Below are 27,964 nucleotides of genomic sequence, written 5' to 3' on the forward strand. Positions count from 1 at the left end.
AGCTTTGGAGCCCCCTGAGGAGGAAGTGGAGCATTATTCTAATTATTATACAGACCCTTAAGTCTGGGCATGGATATTGTTGGTAATATGCCTGACAGCTCACAGTGAGGAAGCTGCAGAATGAAGGACAGAAGCTCGGGATCTTGAATCCTGGCTTCTTGATATGCAAATGCATGCCCCAAATCTTTGTCCTGCATTCTACAGCTGTGATGTATGTTGCAGCCTTAATAGCCAGAAAATGAGTGCTGCTTCTCCCCATGAAGAGAGGTTTTTTTTTTTTTTTCCCCCAAATGTTTGGGTTGGTTGGAATGTAAAAGAAAGACAAAAATCTATATATGTGTATAACATGCACATAATAATAAGAAATCAGCTTTGCAGACAATATAAACTAGAATTTTAAAGCTGTTAGAATCATGACGTTCTATCTTGGGAAGAAAGTTAAGAGAGTTTTCTTTTTTGGACTATGGAAATCAATTTGGAATAACGTCTGAAAATTTTTAAAAAGGCATTTTTTAGTGTTACTTTTTTACTTAAAGAGAGAAAGGAACAACACAATCCCAGAAAACATTCTTTCCTTTAAAATTAACCTGGAAGCTATTGCTTTTAATTACTGTGTAGTACCCAATGGGTTTCTCATCCTAAAGGCCTCCTTAGCTTAGTGGGCAAGTCTGAAATAATTCAGATTCAAGATAATTTATATAAAGTATGGCTGTTTTATGGGTAGCTTCAGTATTTACTAAATGTCACACTTAAATACAACTTAAACTTTCCTATACACTCTAGATTTCTTCAGTTTTGTAACACCATCAAAAGAATGCCTATATAAAAATGGTGTGTGTTAAGATAATGCTACATGCTATGATGAGCAAACTAGAAAATATCAGTGGCTTAACACAATAGTAGTTTATTTCTTGCTCCATGTAGAGTTCAAAATAAATGTTTGGGTTCATAGGCAACACTCCTCCCATGGTGACTCAGGGACCCACATTCCATCTTCTGGTTTTGCTCTTCTTAATAGCCTTGAGGTACACCGTTTCCAGTTGGTAGAAGTGGAAAGAGAGAGGAGAAACCCTTCTGACTTCTTAAAAGTCCCAGCCTGGAAGAGACATGCTAATTTCCGTTCCTATTCTTTTAGAAAGATCTAATTACCTGGTCACAGATGAATGTAAAGTGCACGTGTGTGTGTGTGTGTGTGTGTGTGTGTGTGTGTGTGTGTGTGTGTTGGGGGGGGTGCTAGGGAAATATGGCCTCTGCTGGCCTTGCGTCAGCATTCAGCTAGATAAGAGATAGGGGGAGCAGGGCACTTACTAAGTCAGGAAAGACTAGGAGAGAAACAGATTTTAACAAAGACACAGGATGTCATGAATTCTGTTTTGAGTATGTTTGAAATGCCCGATGAGACATACTAAATAGGCATGTCAAGTAGGACTATGGAATCACAGAAGGAGAGAAGCATCTTCAGAGGAGGAAATAATAAAATTATAGAACTGGAGGACTGATTTGTGGTTGCCAGGGATTAAGGAGGGGATGAGGTAGGAGGGAAGTAGGTATGGCTATAAAAGGGCAACACGAGGGATCCTTGTGATGATGGAAATGTTCTTTGACAGTGTCAATATCCGTTCTTGGGTTGTGATACTGTACTAAGGTTTTTCAAGATGTTATCATTGGGGAAACTGGGTAAAGAGAAGTACTTGGGATCTTTCTGTATTATTTCTTGTAACTGCATGTATATCTATAATTGTATCAAAATGAGATAATTTAAAAAGTTATATCAGTAATCTTAATACATTTGCTTAAAAGAAAAGCAGAGAGTTACTGGATTTAGTGGCTTCATTTTTCTCAGTGCATTATGAGAGACCATGGGGGGAAGGGTTGCAGTTGGGAGGGTTATATGGGAATTGAGAAGAGAAGGAGGTATAACATAGTCTTGAAGAATAAGAAGGGAAGCTATAAATGTAGTAGGATTTCTTGAAAGCATTGACAGCCCATTAAAAGTCTGAGATCATGAATTGAAAGTGAAGCCGGTCTACGTGTTTGTGCAAAAGGTTAAAGCACCAGGGAAATTCATGTACTGGGTACACTGGTTCCAGAAAACAGAGAGAGGCCTGGTCAAGGGTCATTCATAAGAGTGGTGAGGAGGGTGGACCTGAGCTATACAGGAATGAGAGGCAGTTTTAGTGCCCATGGTGCGATATTTCTGGGGCTCGAGCCAAAGCCAGTGGGAATTTGGAAAGAGGACTAGAAGCTGGGACTTGGGTGCATGGTGGGGCTGGGAAACGAGCAGTGGGTGAACTGAGTTTGACTTAACCAGCCCCTGAAGGGTGACTGAAATGTTAATATAGTCATGCATCGCTTAATGACAGGGATACATTTTGAGAATGTGATTTCCTAATGCAAACATCATAGAGTATACTTACACAAACCTACCTGGTTTAGCCTACTGTAACCTATTGCTCTTGGGCTACACATCTTTACAGCATGTTACTGTACTGCATACCGTAGGTAACTGTAACACAATGGTAAGTATTTATGTATCAGACATACCTAAGGTAGAAAAGGTCCAGTAAAAATACAATATTATACTGTTACAGGACCACCCTCCTATGTGTAGTCCATTGTTGACCAAAACATTACGCAGTACATGACGATGTTTTGAAATTTGGCACCATTTGAAATTTTTAAAGGGCAAAGAATCTTTATAATTCTCATGATGTGCTCTCTTGTGATACTCCCAATTTGGGTTCTTGGCTCTTGGCCAACCAGAAAAAGCCCAGATCCACAAAGAATTGACACTTAAGGTTTTACTGACTTAAAAATATCCTGCTGGTATTTGTTTCACTAGTTCTTAATGTTTATAAAATCGCTGTGCTGAAGGCACATAACTAAGGACAAGAATTCTCTTGAGTCGGTCTAGTGTTGTTTTAGAACTTAAAAAATTGTGTAGTTCATCAGTAATAGCTTTTTAAGCTGAGGAATGTCTCTATGTAATTTCTTTGAGTCACCAGGCAATGAACAGGCAATTCTGTTAGCATCTTCTTCCCAGTGACAATGCATGATTTTAAGAAGCTTTAAAACCATTTATTGTCTTTACTGCTCCTATGACAGTTTATATCCTGGATATTTTGTTTGCTATCTAGGTGTTCTAGATAGAAGGTGTGACTATTTTGATGTATTTTTGTAAGTGTTGCAATTCCTCCTTGTCAGGAGTGGGAAGGTCTCATGAGACCTAGACTTAATGGGACGCGCAGCTGCCAGCGAGTTCCTTTGGCAGATGCTGCCTCCCAGTGGCTCTCTGTCAGGGAGCCTTCTGCTGGAGCTCATCTCCCATGCAGATGGTCTATCGATGAGTCATTGCCCCTCTAACGGGCTCACGTGGTGGTTCCCAGACCCAGGTCACCTGCCACTTAGAAACTGCCAAGTGGCCACCACCTTGTTCAGAGTCAGGCTGCAGCCTCTTGGGAGCCCAAGTCTCTCCTTCAGGCATTTTGCACCAGGGAAGCCTTCCCAGGAGGTGACAAGACAGGCATGAGGGGAAAATTAAGGAAAGAACCTGAATGAGGACTTTAAGAATGAAAAGCATTTCTCTTATACCCAGGGGCAGATGAGAGACTGGGCTGTTTGCTTTGATGTGTACCTGAGCTCTGGATAGTGTTGGGAGCCGTGCTTTGTCAGCAAATCGGGCACTTCAGAAATCAGTTTTACAGTTCTGTACCTGATAGTTTGAAAAACTTAACACTTGGTCCTGAGTGTTAGTTAATGTTTTCCATAGGAGGCCCAGTTTCTCTTAAGATGCTTGAAGCCCCCTTTCCTTTGCAGAGCAAAAGGTAACATGGGCTTTCAATCACTGTTGACATAGAATTTCAAGATTACTCGGGCAGGAAAATACTCAGATACAGCTAAACCATTATCAGCTGCAAAATATGTTGGCTATCTGAACCTTTGGCTGGGTGTGTTAAATGTGGCAAACCAAACCCAGTAACTGGAATTCTTCAACATATACCAGAGAGGAGGATGTCTGGTAGTCCTTTAAAGTTTTTGCTGGCATGATTTTAAAACTTGTATGTGTGTAAATTTTTTTTTTTTTTTTTTTGAGGTAGAGTCTGCTCTGTCGCCCAGGCTGGAGTGCAGTGGCGCGATCTCAGCTCACTCCAAGCTCCACCTCCCAGGTTCACGCCCATTCTCCTGCCTCAGCCTCCCAAGTAGCTGGGATTACAGGCACCTGCCACCACGCTCGGCTAATTATTTTATATTTTTAGTAGAGACGGAGTTTCACCGTGTTAGCCAGGATGGTCTTGATATCCTGACCTCATGATCCGCCCGCCCTCGGCCTCCCAAAGTGCTGGGATTACAGGCATAAGCCACTGTGCCAGGCCTGTGTGTAAATATATTTCTATCAGGAGGCTCTGTATGCCAGTTAGGCTAATGAAGAAACTTAAACCAAAAATGTACAGAATAACAGGATCCGTGAACAGAAGGCTTCCTCCCCCCACTCCCGTGCTCATTTCTTAGGTTCTAGTGTGATTCTACAAATAATGGGCTTTGGTCCTTCCCTAGGAAACAAGATTAATTTTTTGAATCCATATCTTAAAAATTTAAGTTACTTTCTTCTTAGAATTCTCTTTAGAATAAGAAACTGATTTCAGGGCTTTTTTTTAAAGCCTGTTATCAAGGTGTTGAGCTTTTTGGGTGAGGCATAATCATATTCCTTTTTCTTTCCACTGCTTTTTAGTTTTGTCTTTTAGTACTTCCCTGGAACTCTCTTTCTGACAGGATGGACTGTGGCCCAGGCACGTCTGGGTGTGGCTTTCCTATCCTTCATGCACTGTGCTCTTTCAGGGTCTGAAAAGCACACTGATCCAAGCTTATCTTCTCAGTTCCTTATATTTGTAGACCCTCAGAGATGAAGTGGCTTTAGCTCCTCTGTGAGTCTTTAGTAGAGATGAGGAAGCCACAAACAGTGACTTGATTATATTACAGTTAACAGTGTGAAAGATTTATTGAAATACTGGAAAATTAGTATGAACTAGTAAATCTCACACTTCGTGCCCTTGAGTTGCTGGGGGAGGAGGAAGTAAGGTTGGGAAAGGTAAGAAGATGGTGAGTGGTGCCATTTCACACCACACTGGAACCCATTTACAGAGTTGGACCTAGGTAACTGGCTCTTCTGGTGATGTTTCAGTTTCTATTTTATACTTTTTCCCTTTCTTCATGTTTCAATTTTTTTTTTTTTTTTTTTTTTTAAGATTTTACCCTCTTATAGGAAACGTGGGGAAAGGCTATGTGGCTTGACATACACTACTGGGTTCCAAAGTAAAAGGCCAGTGACATCTTATTTCATACAAACTGCAGTACTAATGAGGTGCTAACTGCTCATGTACTGGAATTAGTAAACTGCACTATACATGAATCCCCTGGACAACAGAGGCAGAGAGTAGTAGGGTGCGATGCACTAGGGAGTGGGGAGATGTAGATCAGAGAGAGAATGGGATCACTGAATTAAATGAAACAGAATTTAAAGAAAGCAAGTGATTTGCCTGGGTAGAGACAGCATCTTGCCATCTTATACTACTGTTTCAGGGTGTAAATGGAAGAACGTGAACTGGAGATCTAAGGTCCAGATTCTAGTCCCAAGTCAACTTCTAAGTAGCCTTTATTGCTGGCTCTTAGTTTCTTCATCTGTCAAGTGGGCGGGTTGGATCCTATACTCTCAAGGTCCCTTTGAGTTAAGTAGTAAATAATTTTAGCTACAGTGGTGAGGGAGGGAAAGTCTTTGTAGAAAATGGGTTTTCTTCATTTTCCAGCCCCTGCATCCTCCCTTGAACCCCTGTGCACGCACACAGGCTTTATTTGTTGCTGCGCGAGGAAGCCCACCTTTGCCTCTATTAGAGCTGCTAGTAGGTGTCCTGTCACTTGAGCACACCCAGGCCATTCATCTCTTGCTTACAGCTCATTTTTTGGTGGCCAATCAAAGCCACTGGGAATGTAGAAGTTTTTTTTAACTTCCCAGATAGAAACTGAAAATGATGCTGACTTTATGTCAGTTCCACAGGAAAAAGAGTAGGTAAAGAAATGCAAATGCCACCAACCGGGAAGTTGAAAGATTTATAAAAATTAGTGTTTCTGATATATTAATGACTTTGGTGGTGGTAGCCCGCATTTGTCATTGTCATGTTCCATTGTCATTCAAGTACTTAATCACCACACATTGTGAGGGCTAAATTTATTTTCTTGTGTCTGCCTAGACAGATAATTTCTCTATTCTTTGACAGTATTGTCTCAGGCATCTGAATCAGACCTAAGCCTGAAGGGAGAGCAGAGGTTAAGTCCCCTCCTTGCATTTAACTCATTGCTGACTTGTAAAAGAGAGAATGATATAACTTAAATGTCTGTTTCCTTCTTTGAGTAAGAACACAGGGGCAATCGTGTCACGGTTTGTGTCCTCTCTAAAATTCGAGTGTTGCCAGTTTGATAGTATTTAGAAGTAGGACTTTTAAGAGATGATTAGGCTATCCTAGGGCTGCTCCCTCATGAGTGGGACTGAGACCCTTTTAAAAGAGGCTTCTTTTACACAGCAGTATTTGGTGAGCTTGCCATTCATTCTCCTTCTGCCATGCGAGGATGCAGCAAGAAGGCCCTCACCAGACCACATGCCAGCACCTTGATCTTGAACTTCCAGCCTCCAGAGCTGTGAGAAATAAATTTCTGTTCTTTATAAATTACCCAGTCTCTGTTATTTTGTTGTAGAGGCACAAACTAAAACAAATTGTGACTGCTGTAAATTATTAATGCTGCACCCAATTCAGCTTTAAGAAGGATTTTGCATAAGGTTGTGCAGCTCCCAGTTTCCCAGTCTGTGTAAAGAAGAGGCATGTATGTATGTAAGTAACATACATGGGCATTTGTGTGTTTACATGTATGCATGCACACACTGCATTGCACCCTTGGTTTTTATTTAGTTCCAATAATGTAGGATGGCCTGTATTTTTGCCCTAAGCTACTCTGAAGGAGAGTTAATAATTATGTATGTCATTGACCTTTTATTAAAACTTCTGAAACAAGTTTATTTGTGCTCAGATCAAGAAAAAAGGTTTAGATTGGTCTCATAATTTGAATTCTTTCTTTTGTTAAATAATGACAGCTGAGTAAACCCACTGTTTCTCTTTTTGTCTTGGTTGCCAGGAATCTCAGTGCAAAGTGTTTTATTTTGGTTTTGCTCCATTTTGCTAGCTTTTGGCTGCAGTGGTGTATATGTAAATAACACTAAACAAAGTGGGGAATAATACATCACGCACATACCTGTGGCTATGAGTGTTGTTGTACCCCTACCCTCTTAGGTGTATAAACTGATAATGAAGCATGTAATCTTTAAGGCCTTTTTCTACATTCAGATTCCATTCCAAATACTGTCATGTTACTTTTGCTGATTCTTCCACCTCTCTCTCCTTTGATACCATCTTACATTGTTCTTTTCTTAAAAGAGAGATTACTTTTAATTTTTTTATTTGTGTACCTATCATTCTGTTTGCTAGTTTATAAATTTATTGAGGACTTTTTCCTTGTATCCTCAAAGCAAAGCCTTGTGCATTTCTAATTCTCATATTGCCAGATAAAATATGGGGTATCCAATTAAATTTTAATTCAGATAAGCAACTAATATTTTTTTTTTATTATACTTTAAGTTCTAGGGTACATGTGCACAATGTGCAGGTTTGTTACATATGTATACATGTGCCATGTTGGTGTGCTGCACCCATTAACTTGTCATTTACATTAGGTATATCTCCTAATGCTATCCCTCCCCCCACCCCCTACCCCATGACGGGCACCAGTGTGTGATGTTCCCCTTCCTGTGTCCAAGTGTTCTCATTGTTCAATTCCCATCTATGAGTGAGAACATGCGGTGTTTGATTTTCTGTTCCTGCAATAGTTTGCTGAGAATGATGGTTTCCAGCTGCATCCATGTCACTACAAAGGACATGAACTCATCCTGTTTTATGGCTGCATAGTATTCCATGGTATATGTGTGCCACGTTTTCTTAATCCAGTCTGTCACTGATGGACATTTGGGTTGATTCCAAGTCTTTGCTATTGTGAATAGTGCTGCAATAAACATACATGTGCATGTGTCTTTATAGCAGCATGATTTATAATCCTTTGGGTATATACCCAGTAGCAACTAATAATATTTTTAGTATCCAGTGCTATGTTAGGAGCATACATATTCAAATTTACTTGAATTTAAATATAGGTATGCATCCTGTATTCTTATTTGCTAAATCTGGCCATCTTATCAATAAATACTGGAATGGTTCTGTGCCTAGGCGTTATCAGACATAGTCTCATAGGTACAGGCATGGTATGAATGGCAAGTGTTTAGAGGCATTATACATAGACATTCATTCAATATCCTTTTCGTGCACGTGTGTTGTGTGTGTCTGTGTGTGTGTGTGTGTTTTCCCCCCGTAGCTGCTTAGTCACATGGGAGTCAGGACCATCTTTGCAGACAACCCCAAGCAGCTCTGATACATGATATACTGTACTCTTTGATGTCTAAAAGTTTGTGTGCATTTGCCCTATTACAATGCCTTCAATAGTCACAGTGCTTTCTTTGTGGATCAAATAATGGGAGATGTAATGCATTTAATGAAATGTCTAGAAGAAAATGACCTGGCTTTCAAGCTTGAGAGATGACCATTTGGAGGGTGATTGGAGCAACCAAAAGACTACCTTCCCCCAACTCAGCCCACTGATTCCCCATAAGCATGGCTGAATTCTCTAAGAAGGAATGCTAAGTAGCTGGCAAAACTATTACCGTAAAACATGAAGCATTGACCCTGGAGTTCAGGGCTACTTCATGTCATCTGAGCTTTCAGAAGTTGTCAGTGGCAACTGACAACTGATAGACCAGAAATGGAAACGATGATTCCAACCCTACACCTACCATTAATTTTCAAGCAGTGCAGAGGCAGTCATGATGCTAATCTTGGCTTTGACTTTTCTTATCTTAAAAACAAGGGCATTGTTTTGTGAAGCAATTGGTGTTTTGTTAGGATTTAGTTCAGCATGCAGGGTTGGATAACAATGGTTCTTAGATCCTTTTGCTTTGAAACCAGGCAGAGTGGGCTTTAACTTTCCTCATAAGGGAGGAGGGAGAGCAGGTTACCCAGTTCCTAATTGAGATCTCTCACTTCAGAAGTAGGAACCTTTAACAAATGGCCATTTGAAGGCGCTGGGGGAGATGCACTCTATGGTATTTTTGAGGAAATATTTTATGGTTATGCTCTAGATTTCTTATTCATTGATCGATATTGACAAGCATTTCTTAAGACATAAATATTACATTCTTCAGGTAACATACATAGATATTGTTGTTGAGAAAGAATTTGAAATCTATTGGAATGGACCTAGCATGGAACTAGCAAGTATTCCAAAGAAATAGATGTGATTACCTGATTATGAAATACACAGTTATGTGAATTAGACCATATGTAAGAGTTTCCATGTAAAAATAGAGAACCTGTTAGGAAATTTAGACTTGTCTGTAAGTTTCTGCATAGGTTGTGATATGGAGTTTATTTTGTCACCTCTATGGCGGCTTTTGTTCTTTTTGTTTCTCTTGTAAAACTACTGGTCCCCAACTCCTTAGCCTCTGTCATAACTGTTTAGATGTAGGGTGGTTGTCAGAAATGTTCTGTGTCTCAGGGTTGCCAGTGACATTTGAGGGCATCCATCAAAGCATCTTGGTGAGCAAAAGAGTGTCACTGAGTGGGATTCATAATTTCTCCAAGAAGTAAGATATCAAATATAAGTTGTCCTCTGGGGTATTGAAGTTAATTAGCTTACCTTGAAAATATACATTATATTGTGGAGATGGTAGACTCTTTTTGAGATGGTTTTTTGAAGAGAAAATCACAGCTGTAAAAAGTGACACAGTCTCCTCCATATCAAGTTTAAGGCCTCTGAGTTTTCTTCATTATTGTTGTCATTATAAAACAAACACTTGAGCCAAACTTAAATATTCTTCTAGGCAATGTGTAACTAAATAATAATGAAAAATATGATCCTTGGGAGAAATATAAATGAGAGACAGATGGAAAGTCAGCACACACAGACTTATGCATCTGGTTCTGTAAAGCCTAGTGTGTTTCACATGCAGGATATTGAGCTAGGTGTGATGTGGGGCTACAAAAACAGATGAGATGCAGAAGTTACAGTGTAGTAGAACACACTGCATTCATAAATAAATGGCACTCTGTACATGTGCACCCACACATAGCAGTGGGTGTTGTGAAGGGGGAAGGTAAGGGTAGTAGCCTTCCTGGTTGGCACCATTGGCATTGAATCCTACTTGTGGATTCCATTCCAGTGGTGCCAGAATGGGTAAAAGCATCCTGGAGGGGGACCTGAACTATCACTGAGCACAAATTGTGTGTTCAGTTTTGTGCTGGGCACTTTAACATGTGTTACCTACTATCATCATCATTAGAGATAAGGAAATCGAAGCTCAGAGAGGTCAAGTTGTTTATCCGGGGCTCTCTAGCTACTAAATGGTGAAAGGAGGATGCAAACTGATATCTGACTGCTTTTCCATTCTGCACTCCTGAGTCCACCTGGTGGATGGAACAAGAACCAGGTATGCTCCAAGTTCCCAGTGCTGGAGAGAATTTGATCTGATCTGAAGACGACAAGGAGGAGGACCGTTGCCAGGAGGAGCTGTTTAACAGTGAAAAGTAGAGTGGATAAAAAGTAATAATTTAGTTTGGACCTTTTGTCAGATGGTATGATAGGTTCTTTGTTTACATTCTAAATTAGTTCTCATCACCTCATAAGATTGGTATCATCATCATTGTACAGCATGTTTATGGTAACTGAGACTTAGAAGGTTAAGCCTATCCAAAGTCACATGGTGGATATATGATAGTAGTCAGGGTTTGATTTTAGGATTTAAACCTTATGCCTGGGACCTTTGGTGATAGACTTGAAATCAACAGTTTGATTTTACAAGGTTAGAAATGAAGGGTCTTTCAAGGATCTGGAGGGGCAGTGAACACATTTAGATGGAGTGAAATCTTAGGGTTGCACTGACTGGATTGAGAAGTCACAGTGTGATGCGGAGGAGGAAGAGATGACTCTTATTCATTTGATTATTATTTTAAAGAGGGCCAGGTACTGGTCCTCAGGGAGGTTTTAGAAAGGTGTAGATAAGGCAGCTGGGGAGAGGGAGGACGGAGAGGAAGACAGAAGAGGGAGCCGACAAGTAGTTTAACAGCTGTTCCACATATCCACAAAATGACTCTGAGAAAAAATGGTTCTATTTATTTGCCGTTTCCTTCCATATATCTTGCCAGCAGCATTCATCAATATCTGTCATTTCCCAGGGGGGTTAGACATGTCTAGCAATTCATTCTACTGAATTATATTTCAATACGTGAATTGAGGGAGACCAGATTGCAGATGTTAACACTGACCTCTGCCCAGCATTGCACAGACACCGCCACCACCCACCTCTTTGGGTGCCCTCACTCAGGCAGACATTCATTCTAAGCAACGCTGCTTCATGTCAGAATCTTGTTACCATGTTCTCATTAGTGTAGGCTCTATTGAATACTTCTTTAAAAATCAATTTTAGTTGTCACATTAGTCTTTGGTCTCTGCAACTGGAGTTTGGGGCCAAACCATTATTTATTTTTTGATAAGAATTTTAAATCCAGAAAAATGCCACCTGAAGGACAACTGCCTTGGTGGTCTGGGTAAAACAGGCAGTTGGTGGCCAGGGCCGGGCCTCATTGCAGAATGGGAGAATTTGCTGGGTGTTGGTAAGCCCAAAGGCAGTGATATGCTTGTAATAATAGAAACATTATAGCTTGCCAAGCTTTATCGCATGTATTAATTTGGTTCTAATATCTGCCCTTATTAGAATTTGACTGAGAGTGATAATCTTGGTAGATAAGAAGAAATATTGTTTTTTTTTTAGGAACAAGTTAAGGGAAAGTAAAAGAAAGGTCAAATATATTTCTCTTTAAGTCTGACTTTAATGTGTTTCTATTTAAAAATAAACTATGTGTTAGCATTTTTGCTCTTTTATCATATCATGGCAAGAGTAACAGGCTGGCTATCTATGATTGAGGGTGAAAAGATGACTTTATCTTTGAATCACCTTGCCATATTACCCACACCAAAAATTATTCTGAACACTGCAGCTCTGGTTCACAGTGGCAGTGGCAGCTTGAGTTTCTGCTCCATAGCCTCATGGTTTGTTCAAAGACTTTGATTTCTGTATTGTAGACATGTATGTTCTATCGTTTTTCACCCGTCCCTAGTTCTCTCACAGCATGGAATTGGGCTTTTTAGTGACTCCTTAAAACATTTGTCAGGTACTTAGTCTGTCCGGGCTTGCCTGAAAGAAAAACTTCTGATACCCGTACCCCTTGCTAGGAGCTTCCTTTCACAGTGATGCTCTGACTTGCTCACCAGGCAAATTTTATAGTTAGCAATGTGGTGTTGGCATTCTATGTTAAGTATGGAATGCTGGTGATAATATTCTAAAAAGTGAAATTGGGCATCTCTGGTGGATTTGAGTCTTGTGGAAAAACAGTTTAGCAAAAAAATTTGAGTCTTACAATCTTGATTAAGACGTTGATGCCCTCTTGACATCACCCTACTCCCAGTATCAGCCTTCCAAAAGACTTGCAGGTGCTCTTGGTCCAGCTTTCAGTTTCCTTGTCAGTTGGAGATCATTGGTCAGTAGTCAGTGATGTCTTTAAGCACTTAGAGTCAAGGCTCTGCTTTGGACTTCCCTTGTGTGAGTGAACACACAGCACTTTTTTTTTTTTTTAAAGCTAGAATAGCAGTTCAATATAGGAGTCAGTGAACTTCTGCACTTTCTGGTCACAGATCTGTTGGTTTCTCAAATTGTATTCATTTATGCCATTAAGAAGAGTGATTTAGCAGCATTGTTGATGCTGTCTAGGTACGGTCATTCTTTTGCAGTGAGGACAAGAAATTGGAAGTCAGTCACCCATGTGAGTGGAAGATGAAGGGAACCATGTCTCTGTTGTGGGAGCACAGCTGAAGATGAATAAGGGAAGCTGTAATTGCCCGTGAGGATGACAGTCATGACGATGAGGGAACAAATGTTTAGGAGTGAGCAATGGGGCAGAGAAGAAGAATCTTTTGATGGCAATGGAATTAGGGTGATGGCTGCTGAGTCATGAATTCTGCCCAGATTTAGACAGTGACTCTTTGCGGTCTTTGCCCCTTCTTCATTTCTTAAGTTTGACAGGTTCTTTAAAAGCTCATTTCCTCTAACTTAAAATGATTGGGAGGGCTTATGTTATAAAGTATAATTTGCAAAAGCAGGTGGTGGTATAGTTAATGTGGATACATCCTTTTGGACAACAAAAAGGATCCCCTTATTTTTTCCTCTATAAGGTACAGTGGTATTGGCCAAGCAAGGGATTAGGGGGCAGGTTAAACACTGTGGTAATATATATATATATAAATTTACCATTTAACTATTTTTACATGTATAATTTAATGGCATTAAGTACAACCATCAGCACTCTCCATCTCTAGAATATTTTCATCATCCCAAACTGAAACCTTGTACCCATTAAACAGGAACTCCCCATTCCTCACTCCCACCAGCCCCTGTAAACCACTGTTATATACTTTCTGTGAAAGAATGCATTTGATTATTCTGGATACTTCACATAAATGGAATCATACTGTGTTCAGAATTGGTTCCTTCTGGTAGTTTCTTGGTCTCGCTGACTTCAAGAAGGAAGCCGCGGACCTTCGCGGTGAGTGTTACAGCTCTTAAAGATGGTGTGTCCGGAGTTTGTTCCTTCAGATGTGTCCAGAGTTTCTTCCTTCCGGTGGGTTCGCGGTCTGGCTGACTTCAAGAATGAAGCTGCGGACCTTCGTGGCGAGTGTTACAACTCTTAAAGGGGGTGTGGACCCAAAGAGTGAGCAGCAGCAAGATTTATTGTGAAGAGAGAAAAAACAAAGCTTCCAGTGTGGAAGGGGACCCCAGTCGGTTGCTGCTGCTGGCTTGGGTGGCCACCTTTTATTCCCTTATTTGGCCCCGCTTGTGTTCTGCTGATTGGTCCGTTTTACAGAGCACTGATTGGTCCATTTTACAGAGTGCTGATTGGTGCGTTTACAATCCTTTAACTAGACACAGAGTGCTGATTTGGTGCGTTTTTACAGAGTGCTGATTGGTGCACTTACAATCCTTTAACTAGATGCAGAGCACTGATTGGTGCATTTACAATCCTCTAGCTAGACAGAAAAGTTCTCCAAGTCCCCACTAAACCCAGGAAGTCCAGCTGGCTTCACCTCTCAATACAATGTCTGACCTTTTGTGACTGGTTTATTTCTTTCAGCATGTCTCCAAGGTTCATCCATGTTGTAACACAAGTCAGAGTTACCTTCCTTTTTGAGGCTGAGTAATATTCCATTGATATATATATGTGTGTGTGTATATATGTGTGTGTGTGTGTATATATATATATATAACATTTTGTTTATCCATTCATCCCTCAATGAATACTTGAGTTGTTTCCTCCTTTTGGCTATTGTGACTAATGCTGCTATGAATATGGGAGTACAGATATCTATTTGAGCCCCTACTTTTACTTCCTTTGTGTATTTACCCAGAAGTGAGATTAAGCAAGAGAGATTTTACTAGATACAGGGGAAGGTAAAATGGTGAGAATGTCCCTCCTTCCAGGTTAGTGGTGGGTGTGAACTTTCTGGCAGCTGCTTTGAGAGCTTCAGTAGAAATGTCTAGGCAAAGAAAGGCTGTTAGCCAAAACCTATTAACCTATATACCTGTAAAGATATAGGATGAGAGAACAATGTTTGGCAACAGAGCCTGTGCCCTGTCTGCCTGCTCATGGCACCAATTCAGTGCCAGCTTGCCATTGTTCTTTTTGTTTCTATTCCCTTAACTTCTGCAGTGGTACCCCTGTTCTTCCTGCCTTCCTTTTATAGCCGTCCTTAAAATCTCCCCAAAACCCTTGATAGCAATATCTGGGCCACTTCAGCTTCCCCTTTTCCCGGTTGGTACCTTAGAGGGATGTACACATTTTTTTCAGAGTTCTCCTGTATGATTGAGAACCAGAGATCATATCAAGAGAGAGCTTTGTTATGTAGTTACTAGGTCTTATTTTCTCTTTGATGTCCTGCTTGTAGTCCAAGAAAAATAACCTAAAATGTAAGACTATGGACTGGCTAATAAATATATGTTGCACTTCAGGTGATACGGAACTTTTTTAATGGAAGCTTTCAAATCTAGTCAGGTACCATTATTCCCCAGTGATAAAGTATGGCCATTCTGCTAAAATAATTGAAGACTTGGTATTTTTCTACTTCAGAGGGATACTTTCAGCTTTGGGGTGCTTTGAAAGCATGTATCGTGGCTGGGCACAGTGGCTAACACCTGTAACACTCCCAGCATTTTGGGAGACCGAGGTGGGTGGATCACGTGAGGTCAGGAGTTCGAACCCAGCCTGGCCAACATGGTGAAACCCTGTCTCTACTAAAAATACAAAAATTAGGCAGGCCTGGTGGTGGGCACCTGTAGTCCTAGCTACTCGGGAGGCTGAGGTAGGAAAATCGCTTGAACTGGGGAGGTGGAGGTTGTAGTGAGCCGAGATCGTGCCACTGTACTCCAGCCTGGGGGACAAGAGTGAGACTTTGTCTCAAAAAAAAAAAAAAAAAAAAGAAAAGAAAACACATTCCAGGAGAGGTAATATGTAGGCTTGATAGAGCCAAGGCATGATCTGAGTCTAGATTCAGTAATGTATTTATTTTAATATACATATAACCATACAAGGCTACAGAACTTTCAACTCTGTTAACTAGCGGCCCTGTGGCTCAAACAGCAAAAATAACCAGTACAAAAAGTCCATTCAAACAACCCACACCTCTGTGGTTGAGATTTGACAAGCTCTTGTATCAATCCGTCCAACTGAATCCAGCTTTAATACAGACTTTTATTTATTGCCTCTAAATTTCTAGTCATGCCAGTAGAAAACATTTGATACATGTTTCAATAAGCATAGTAGAATTTTAGAAACATTTTCCCAAAGAACACAGAGCTAATCCAGCTCCAGTTGTAACAACAAGTTCAATTTGGTATTAAAATAGAGCAACCAGATTGCTAGGCAAGCTCACCTCTCTTACGACAAATTAGAAATGGTATTATCCATTAATTTCCACCCTGTGCAGCTGAATAATGCCATTGACAGATGCTAATTTTCTTAAATTGTAGGCAGCAAATGATGCATGAATACGACAGCAACACACTTTTTAGAGGCTCTTGATAGTCATCAAAAAGTGAATTTATGTAAAGTTCGATGTAATCACTATCAACTATGGTATCATGTTAGTGCCTTCTAATGACTGTCTTAAATCCATCTGTTGTCCTCTTTTCTCTATTAACACTAATGGGGGTCTAGGCAGGAATAAAATATCCCCTGTGTTGTATTAACAGACCGTCCAATTTATAACATTCATATGATTCCTCAGGACAAGACCTATGCAAATAACGACATCTAAAATCTTACCCATCATTGCATTATAAGCATTTCATTCTATATGTATATAAGTGCTTCCTAATCTTTTCCAGTGGTTTAACAAAATTTTATTTCTGCTCACTTTATAATTTAATGTGTGTTGGGTAGCTCTTGGTGTTTCTTATTTTTTAAGCTTATATTTATTGAGTGTTCATTCTATATTTTCTATTTTTAGATTTTACAACAGCCCTAAAGTTTGGCTCTGTTCTACGCAGGAACCTGAGGTTTAGAGAAATTCATGTTATAAGTGATGGGAATTTAGAACAGGAACTCAGCAGTCTGACATTAAAGTCAACCATGACTAGAGCAATTAATTTTTTACCATTACTGGCAAAAATCTTTCTGTCCTGTTGGATTTGAAGAAGGTGTTATATAAAAATATGGGCTAAGGACAGATCAGTTATTGGATGTCAAAATCTTGTCTTTTGGGTTAGGCTGTTGAGGTAACAAAGGAATTGAAGGCACACCTTTGGTCTTGTTACCAAGATTGGACTTAAACGAGATAGCCATAAATGTACATAATGTTAAATTGAGTGATTTCAGAGAAGGACGAGATGGTATACATGCTTGTTCTCAGTGGTCTCTGCTTGCTTTACAGTATCCTGTGAGATGTAACAAAACTGCAGTATTCAAAGCATTGCTCAGAGTGTGCGGAGAGAAAGGGCATGGCTCAGGTGTTCCTTTCTTTGTGTTCCCCAGCACTGGGTGCTGGTTCTGGATTCTGTTCAGAGTCCAGCTTCTCATTGAACCATGCTTAGTCTCATTGAGCCAGGGTCCTAGCTTATGAATTTCCTGTACTGAGGCCTTACCTGGGAGTTATGCCTGCTTTTGTTTCGCCCTCTCACTGGCAGAGAGACAGAGCCTTTCCCAGTCCCTGTTGCTGTGACTTTGATGTTGAGATTCCTCATGGTACCTCTCTGCTACCATTCCCCATCAAATCTCTCCCCTGGCTCCTTGCTTTTCAACCTAGGACCTAGGAGTCCTCCACGATCACCCAGACCTCTGGGGTCCCTGACCTGGGCCATAGGAACTACCATCTTGAGGAGTTGAGGGAAGATGCTCCTAGCTAGTTTGCCATGCAAGAATACAAAATGCATTTTTTTTTGCTATGAATTATTAAAAGTAATATTATAAAATATGTACAGAAATTAATACAGAATAATTCTATACAACTCTGTATACCTATCAGCCAGCTTTATCAAAGCTTAGTATTTGCTACATTCTCCAGATACATTAAAAAATTTCATATTAAATTTATTAAAACCGGCCGGGCGCGGTGGCTCAAGCCTGTAATCCCAGCACTTTGGGAGGCCGAGACGGGCGGATCACGAGGTCAGGAGATCGAGACCATCCTGGTTAACACGGTGAAACCCCGTCTCTACTAAAAAATACAAAAAACTAGCCGGCCGAGGTGGCGGACGCCTGTAGTCCCAGCTACTCGGGAGGCGGAGGCAGGAGAATGGCTGAACCCGGGAGGCGGAGCTTGCAGTGAGCTGAGATCCGGCCACTGCACTCCAGCCTGGGTGACAGCGCGAGACTCCGTCTCAAAAAAAAAAAAAAAAAAAAAAAAAATTTATTAAAACCACAAGTCAAAAACTTAATTCCTCATTTACACTTTTAAGTTGAAGTAGCAAACCCTATTATTCCCTGCTGGTAATTTTTAAAACAATAAAATATTACAGATCCAAAATACTCCTCCCTGCACCCACCCCTCATTTTCTCTGCCAGAGATGGCTACAATTCTGAATTTGCTGTTTATCACTTACAAGAAGAAATATTATTTGTTTCAATATCTTTCAATATGATTCTTTTGTGTGTGTGTGACCTGGCCTAAGTACCCAGTTACCGTGTTTTATTCTGTTGCTATGGTGGTGGTGGAAGATGCAGGTCTTATGATAATATGAAGTGTGATAGTATATTGACTGCTTTTCCATGTCCTAGGTCGAGTGACTAAGTGTATTATCTCCTTTAATCTTATCTACCACTTTGTAAGTTATTATCCCCCTTTTAGAGATGGGAATATTGGGGGCTTGGAATTAAATAAGTTGCTCAACTGCATGTGACTGTAAAAACTGGGTTGCAGACTATGCAAGGTGGCTCATGCCTGTAATCCCAGCACTTTGGGAGGCTGAGGCGGGCGGATTGCTTGAGGCCAGGAGGCGGAGGTTGCAGTGAGCCAAGATTGTGCCATTGTACAACATGGTAAAACCCCGTCTCTGCTAGAAACAAAAATTATCTGGGCATGGTGGTGCGTGCCTGTAATCCTATCTACTCGGGAGGCTGAGGCAGGAGAACTGCTTGAACCTGGGAGGTGGAGGTTGCAGTGAGCCGAGACTGCACCATTGTACTCCAGCCTGAGTGAAATAGACCCTGTCTCAAAAAACAAAACAAAACAAAAAACCCTAGGTTGCAGACCCATTTGTGCCTGATTCCAAGCCTGTGGTTTGAATCACTCTGCTCCCATCTTTCCAGGTGCTTTTCTCTCTTAATATATGTTATTTTTGTATAAATATAGAATCATTCTATTTTAATTTATAACTTGTTCTTCACCGAAGCATATGTGATGAATATTTTCCTGGAGTAGATTGGGCTTTGGAGTCAGAATCCTGATTTTTGCCCATTTGTGTAGCTGTATCCCCTTGCCTAGTTATGTACCTCTCTGGGTTTAAACTGGAGATAATAGTACCTATGCCATATGATTGTTAGGATGTGGCAGTGCCTGGTATATAATAAGGCCTCAATGTATTTTAGCTATTATGTTATACTTGTAAAGGAAATTTAAGAAAATTATCTGTTCAGTGGTTTTCTTCCTGTTGAGACTTCACTAATTATTGTTCTAATAGTATGGTTTCCCTGCCTTTCAGTCAACAAACATTTATTGAACATTTACTAAGTGCCAGGCCCTATAACAGGTACTGGGGATACAGAAAAGAATAAACTTATTTCCTCACATCAGGGGAATTATATAGAGACAGTCTAATAATTATTTCTTGTCTTGTATTGTTATTATTATTATTTTATTTGTTGAGATGGGGTCTCACTCTGTCACCCAGGCTGGAGTGCAGTGGTGTGATCTTGGCTCACTGCAACCTCCACCTCCTAGGCTCAAGCTGTCCTCCCATCTCAGCTTCCTGAATAGCTGGGACCACAGATTTGGCTACCACACCTGGCTAACTGTTTAATTTTTTGTAGAGATGGGGCCTCACTATGTTGCCCAGGTTGGTCTTGAACCCTTAGGCTCAAGGGAACTGCTCACCTCAGCCTTCCAAAGTGTTGGTATTACAGGCATGAGCCACTGCACCCAGCCTAATAATTATTTTCTACTAAAGGAAAAAAAGATTTGTTGAATTCTTCACTGAATAAAAATACTTTGCCTTTAATTTTTTCTATTTTACATTAAATTCTCCCAAGTTTTTTTTTTTTTTTAAATCTACCCTCAGTTTTCTTTAACATGAAGCATATGGAGGCAGAACAACAGTGAGGCTATAGTGGGTTCTCTCCATCATGTAAACCTTGGCATCATATAGCTTCTGTACCTCTTATCATTCCCTTTCCAAAACATGAACAAAGAAATGCAAATAAACTACAAATAAATAAATACAAATAAAATATAGAAAATGACATAGGAGGGAGAAAAAAATGGATTCAGATTATTAGAGGTTTATATATTTTTAACAAGTGAGCCCTTCAAATACTGAGTGATTTCTGTATTAAAGAAACCATTTATCCCTGTAATATTAATGCAACATTCCTAAATGCAATCTATAGTTTTCCTGCTCTTCCTCATTAATTACCTGCTTTTGGGCCTACAGGGGACCTGTTTCTCAAAGCCATTCTTAGTTCAGCTTTTAGTTCACATTTTGAAATAAGGCAAGGAAAAAATTAAAATTCTAGACATCAAATGCAGCATACCTTGTCCAAAAATATGTCTGAATGTTTTCGAGATGGTGATCAGAACCACAGAGGTTCACTATCACGGAATCTTCAATGATAGTGTTTAAATTAATTGACATTTGCTGCATTTATTTGCTTGGAAAAGGTCAATCTATTATGTGGAGTTGGCAGGAAGCAGGTGACAAAAATCAGTATCACATTTTGTTTTTGTAAGAATATATAGGTTGTAGAAAGAAAGTCTAGAGGAAAATCACTAAATTGTTGATCGTGGTTTTCTTTGGTGTGATGATAGGTAATTTTTGTTCCTTTGTATATATTTGCATTTTCTTCTTGTGAATGAAAAGCTCATCCCAAATAAAGAGGATACTTTTCATTTTTACTGCTGTTATGGCTAAATAGTTAACATTTACTGAGTACTGTACTTACAAACTGTACTTACAAATTTCTCTAATGCCCTCAATAACTACATAGTCAAGTCTATCGCCCCCATTTTAGAGATGGAAAAAACCAAGTCCAAGAGAGACTAAGTTTCCCAGTGTCATTCGGCTACAGAGCAGGATTTCAAAAGAAGATCTAATTTATCTCCAGAGTCTGTGCTTTCACTCTATAATAAAAGAGTGGAAAAGCAATTTTGGCAAAAGAAGCCATTTTTTCCTCTGCAACTAAAATACAAATTTTTGAAAGCACTTGGCTTAAATAAAGCAATGGACTTCTTCACATGGACAATTGATGGGAGATGCCCCTAGCTCCTGTGCTTTGACAGTGCTGGTAGTTAGCATGTACAGTAATGGTAAACTAGTTAATATACTACGATCGTTATTAACCAGTGCAATATGCTTGTGGGATGCATGCCTGAGGGAAGAATGAGGAACAGATGTGACCTGTGCTACAGGGCCACCAGCTATGCATGCTGTAATCCCTCATGATTCTGGAGAGGAATGAGGCTGGAGTCCCCAACACATGGCCCTCAAATGAGATTCTCTGTGTGGTCTGCCATCTTGTCATTGTCTGTTTTTATGGAAGAAAATGTCTACAAGCCCTTTCATCGTTTAGTAAATATTTATTGAGCAGCTATTATGGCCAGTAATTATGCTAATATTGGGGCAAAACAGATGAAAATTGAACACAGTCTCGACTTTTACTGACCTTTATTGCTATGTGAATATTCATGTCCATCCTAACTTTCCTGAAGTCAAAAACCATTTCTTGTGTGTTAATATTAGTCAAGTCCATGCACCAAGGAAGTAACACAGTGTGAATTGGTTCAGCTGTTTGACTTTTAAAAACATATATGTATATATTAGAGTTCAAGGTTGATGGAAATTGCTCAGTGTACCTAGACTGACATTGATGTCCTGATTTATGCAAATAGATATGATTATGTATCCCACAGACAAGGTTGGATGGCCACCTGCACTTCAGAGAAAAAGGGCTGGGGGAGAGGCACCAGCCCCATTTCATCTTGAAAGAATTCTGCTTCCTTTTGTTGGTCATGATCTCCACTTTGTAGATTATTTTATAATTGAGTCCTAGATCACTTTCCATATTAGATTTTTTCAAAAAACACTTACAAATGCACACGCTTGCTTCTGTGATGCTAAGAATGCTTTGTGTACTTACACATATTCTCAACGCATTCCCTTGGTATAGGCAGATGGAAAAAAAACACCTCATCCTACCTTGATGAGGCTACACTCATGCAGGAGATGATGTTGGAGGTCAGGGCCAGACCCTGCCACTGGATCTCCTGACTGAATTAGAACACGTTTTCCCAGGTTGCTATTAATAAATGTTATTACTGGGTATGGCAGAAGTCATACAGAACAAGGTTGGCCAGGAATAGACACCCAACCCTCACCCCCATTGCAATAAGACTACTGCCGTCTGCCTGTCACTTACATTTTCTTCTCTTTAACTCCAACAGGGAGATACCTCCTTCCAAACCCGGTGGCGGGACAGGCCTGGCCGGCCTCTGCGGAGACGTCCAACCTCGTGCGCATGCGCAGCCAGGCCCTGGGCCAGTCGGCGCCCTCGCTCACCGCCAGCCTGGTGAGTGTCCGCGGGCGCCGGTGGAGGCTGCTCTAGCTCACCACCTCCCTGGGGACAATTTAAGTTAATTGAGTTTAACTATATTTAAACGTACCCACATGTGACGTTAAGCACAGATTTGGCAATGTGAAATTCCTTGCTTTCAATGTGCTAATTTCTACGCCTGTACCCGGTTTGGAGGATTTCTCTCAATTTTGGCCTCATCTCTACCCTTCTCCCAAAAGAAATGAAAGTATTTCTAGGCCTTTTTGTAGCTTTTTATTTGAAAATAATATAAAACTTATGGAAAAGTTGCAAGAATAAGAAAAATTCTTAGAATACCAGTTTATCCTTTATCTAGATTTGACTAATTAACGCCTTGCCAAATTAGCTTCTTAATTTCCTCTTTGTGTGTATGTGTATGTATGTGTGTATATGTACATACACACATGATTTTTGAGCTATTTGAGAGTGCATAATCTATATATCATAGACCTTTCTTATCACGGTTATCAACTGGAGTAAATTTATGACTGATACAATCCAGTTATCTACTCTGTCACCTGTATTTCAGTTTTATCAATTGGCTCATTAATGTCCTTTATAGCATTTTCCTTCTTCCAGTGTAGGATCCAGTCTAGGGTCATGTGTTGCATGAAATTGTCCCTCTCTTTAGTCCCCAAACATCTGGGATGTTTCCACAGCCTTTGTCTTTTATGACATTTGACATTTTTGAAGAATTGTTTAATGGCTTATTTTTAAGGGAATATTTCTCGTATTTGTTTGCTCTCTCCTCATGGTGAGATTCAGGGTTTTACATTCCAGGCAAGAATACGACACTGGTGATGTCATGTCCTCTTAAGGAATGAGCTCTGGAGGCCCATCACATCCATCTGCCCCTCTCTGTGATGTTAATTGTGATCATCCAGTCAAAGTGTTGCCTGATTTCTCTCTGTAGTTACCACTTTCTCTCTCCCAATCTATGAGGGAGGTACTTTTAAGCAATGCAGATACGCTTTTCATCAAAATTTCCCCAAGAATCCATAGGTGATTCTTGCCTGGATCACTCTTTTCTGTGTTTGAAAATGGTGATTTTTCCAACTTCAGCACTCTCCATAAATACATGTGTATTTGTTAGCAGCATGGACTCACACATTTCTATTTTTTCCCCAGTGTAGACCTTTATATTTAACATGTTTATTAGATTTTTTTTTTTTTTTTTTTTTGTGCTGGTGGCCCTTTCCTAGTTTTGGCCTTTGACTCAACTTAGAAGTCTGTACAAGTTACTTTTGCATGGCTGGTAGGGTTGTATGATATGGAAATAGATTTTTAAACATTTTTTATTGATGAAGATGCAAATGATATATAAATCAACGTATTGTGTCTTCTAATTTTATGCATTGGTAATAAATTATGTTGGATATTTGGAAATAATGCAGTAATGGATAAGAGATTTTGTTCAGGTCTAGCCTCTAGTCCTGCTTTTGCCATTAGATAGCTGTATAAACTTGGACAAGTCCGTCTCTCAAATTCTCTCACCTCATTTGTACCTGTAAGGTGAAAAGAGGCACTAAACAGTCTATAAAGTCCCTTTCTTCTCTAGAATTCCCTGATTCTTCTTTCAGAATAATTTTGAATGTGTGAAATAATTATTTTTAAAGAAATTTCTTTCAGGATAGTTTATGACTTCAAAATTGACTAAACCAAAATTCATCTTTTTTCTCTCATGAAAATATTGGGACTTTTAATTCATTTTTATTTTCATTTTTAGGGACAAATCTTGCTTTTTTGCCCAGGCTGGAATACAGTGGCGCCATCATAGCTCACTGCCACCTCAAACTCCTGGGCCAAGGGATCCTCCTGCCTCAGCCTCCTGATTAGCTGGGACTACAGGCGCGTGCTACTGTGCCTGACTGGGGCTTATTTTTAAAAGATACAATTAACGTGATGGTAGAGAGCATTTTCCTCCATCCTACCCCCAAGTCCAAAGGGACTTTTTCTCCTTAGGGAATTTTATTAAAAGCTTATTTTACTCTGATTATTTACTTTTTAAGGAAAGAGGAAAATACTTCACAATTCATGATTTTTTTTTTGACAGAAGTGCTTTCTTAGCCACTGCAACTTTATTCTTCACACCTAAATAGTAATCCTGTATGTTTATTGTCAAGTCAATCATTGTGATTCAGTGATAATATGTCTTCTTAAGTAATATATCTTCTTTTTGTTTGTTTGTTTGTTTTTTGAGACGGAGTTCTCTCTTGGTGCCCAGGCTGGAGTGCAGTGGCGCAATCTTGGCTCACGTTCAGGCAGTTCTCCTGCCTCAGCCCCCGAGTAGCTGGGATTACAGAAGTGCACCACCATGCCTGACTAATTTTTGCATTTTTAGTAGAGACGGCGTTTTGCCATGTTGGCCAGGCTGGTCATGAACTCCTGATCTCAGGTGATACTCCTGCCATGGCTTCCCAAGGTGCTGGGATTACAGGCATTAGCCACCATGTCCAGCCATTCTTAAGTAATATATCTTTTTACTAATACTAATGGTCACATACCAAGAAACAGAAACTGACTTATTCATTGATGAAATGCATGTCACGTGACCTAAGATATTTGGGAAGAGGATGCAATAAGAACTACCAGTAGAAAACATGAGAAGAGTACCTCCCAAAATCTATCAGATGATATTGTTATCAAGGAATCACTTAAATTATTAGCTTGTTTACCTGCAGGTTTTTGTGTTTATAGTGTTTGCTTAATATAACACTGGGGAAAATGCTGAAATACCATGTAGAAAAACCTTATAATAGTACCTGGCATGTAACAAGTCACAAATGTTAGCAATATTATCATTTCTGTTGTTGTTATTATATTGTAGGTAAGCTTGGGCACAGAAGCCAGAATGTGATTAGTCATTTACTACTAGATAGTGAAGATTTAAAATTTAACCCTTATCTTTCCCTTCAGAGAGTTCATTAGTTCCTAATTGTAGTCTATGGAAAACTACTTGCCCCTCACCTTCTGCTGTATTAAGAGCAGCAGCCAGAGAAGAGCTGCCAGACGGACGACCATCTTGATTTCCTTATTACTCTGCTGCCATGTGCCCAGATTTCGATGCCCTATCACTTATGTTGACATGTCACTCGAGTACATGTTAGTGACCTTTTCTGCTTTTGGTACCCCTTGTCAAACCACACAGTTAAAGGGGCATTAAAGTTGATCTGTTTTGTTTCTGCCTCATTTAGATTGGATTATATCAAAAGTTCTCTGCCAATTACAGCTAATAGATCTGAGAGAGAATTGTGCTGAAGAGGTGGGCATGTACACCTTGTAGAATTTTGTTCTTTGTGTTTATGCCAAATATCTCTCTGCTAGACTGCAAGCCCCCTGAGAGCAGAATTCTTGTCTGATTTTTACTTTTTACTTTTCACTGCTCTCAGCACAAGGCCTTGCACATAGAAGGTGTTCAATAAATAATGTTGAAGGAACAAATCATTATTTATGGAAAAGCGACATTTTTTTTTAGTTGCAAAGTGAGCATGATGGTGTGATTCTTCATGCTGTAATGGGTGGCCTAATAAGATCATCCATCTAAAATCTCTATAGCTTTGCTATTCAGTGTGCATCTTACAATTGTGATTGGCCTTAAAGCCCATGTTACAGGCTAAATCCCATTTAGTGTCACATCAGCCGCTCAAAAAAATATGGTGACAAAATTCGTGAAGAGATTATTAGTGTCTGCATTCAAGGAAATTTCATTAATCTGCTTTTAAGCAATCATCTAGTCACATTTGTTTATATATTTTGTTGATTCATTGACTAAATTGAAGTGATATGTGTGTTCAAGTATGGTGGGGACTGGAAAAACAAGGAACCAAATTGGCTTATGTCCAGATGATAGCATTACACTCGATATAACAGTTCCATGCCCAGTTGCAACAACATACATTTCAGAAAAGTATAGGCCCTCAACGTGAGAAGTATTAATATGTTAGTAAGATATAAATGAAGGCCCTGAGGTTTGGTAGGTATGAATTTTAGTAAATGTATGACCTTTAGTGATTTAAATGCCATAGGCAAGCTTGAAGGTATTGCTAACTACCTTCTCAAGGAAGAGATTAATTCCTAGCCTGAAGTATCTAGTTTTCCTTGGCAATGCTAAATGTAGTTGTGTTCCCTTTCCCAGACACATTGGGCATTTCAGATAAATGGCATGTTGCCAATTCATCCTAACTAGCCTGGTAGCTGGCAGAATACATGCTCAGCCAGTGTCCGCCTGCTGGGACACCAGCCGGGAGTTCTGATGAAGTGTCAGATGTATACTTCATATACATTAATCTGAAGAGGGGAAAACTCATTTTCCCATTTGCTTCCTCCATCTTTCTGTCCCTCCCCACACACATGGGTAGTTTATCACAGAAGTCATAGTCGTCAAAAGCTGGGGGATTTATACAGATGCTGCTTTCTGGCAAGAAAGATGGAAATTTCAGGAGGCAAAAGCAGGACCAGTGGCAACTTATTTCTTTGTAGGAAAATAAGGTTGTAAGCCTTGATGCTGGAAGTTTAAAATGGCTTCTGTGGCCATCACCAGAAATATTCACTCCATTTGTACTTGGAAGTAATAGATAGATGGCAGAAGCATCATGAACATTAGTTTCCGGTATTTTTCTCCAGTTTTCTGTTTGGTTGGAATCCTGTGCCTCATCTTTTTTGTGTGAAGGTTTCATTCACATTCTTCCCATTGAGGTCTTCCTTGGCCATCCTGTTTCAAACTGTTCCCTATATTGCTTGCCACGTATTTCATTTCCTTCATTCATTTTTCTCCATAGCTTATCACTGTCCAGTATACCATATCGTTTGCTTATTTTATTATATATCTCTTACTACCCTAATGTAAATTTCATGAAGGCAGAGATAATTCTGTTTTCCCAGCTGTCTCCTCAGTGCCTAGAATAGTGCCTGGCACATAGTAGGGTGCTCAGTGAACTTGTTGAATGCATAAACATATGTTTCTTTTCTGTACATTTTCAGTGCTATAGAACAGACTCTTGTATATTTATGGTTTTGTTTTTAATCTGTGATCAGTTTCTTGCTTACATTATGTAGCCTTTCCAAGAAGCTGTTCTTCAAGCCAGAGAGAAATTAGTTATGGAAACCTTATTCAGGAATTAAGCTGTAATCATTTAGTTAGAAAATGAGAATGAAAGGGAAAAGCAGAGTGGTTGAGAGCATGGGCTGCCTGAGCTCAACTCCAGCTTCTACCATTTATTAGCCTCAGTTAGGGCTAACTGTGTGGACTTCAGTTTCTTCCTTTGTGAAGTGGGACTAATGGTTGTAATAACCTCATAAGGTTATTGTGACAATTAAATGAATTAACTCTTGTGCGGTACTTTGCATAGTGCCTGTTACTCAAGAAATGCTGTCATCGATGTTCTTGGGGTTGGTAGAAAAAGTGTTTCTTGGAG

General features: G+C 39.8%; 1 protein-coding gene across 10 annotated transcripts in view; it reads left to right on the plus strand.

The window, feature by feature from the left end:
• Positions 1-27,964, plus strand: part of MAST4 (microtubule associated serine/threonine kinase family member 4) — a 578,446-nt gene that overhangs the window by 167,482 nt on the left and 383,000 nt on the right. For 9 of the 10 annotated variants that reach the window (XM_078004799.1, XM_078004800.1, XM_015140160.3 and 6 more), the window contains exon 3: positions 22,402-22,526. The exons of the other annotated variant lie outside the window; for it this stretch is intronic. In XM_078004799.1, the coding sequence (XP_077860925.1) occupies positions 22,402-22,526 (125 nt within the window). The remainder of the gene's footprint in view (positions 1-22,401; positions 22,527-27,964) is intronic. 10 annotated transcript variants of the gene reach the window in all.

The sequence above is a fragment of the Macaca mulatta genome, chromosome 6 (assembly GCF_049350105.2).
Source record: "Macaca mulatta isolate MMU2019108-1 chromosome 6, T2T-MMU8v2.0, whole genome shotgun sequence".
NCBI lineage: Eukaryota > Metazoa > Chordata > Mammalia > Primates > Cercopithecidae > Macaca > Macaca mulatta.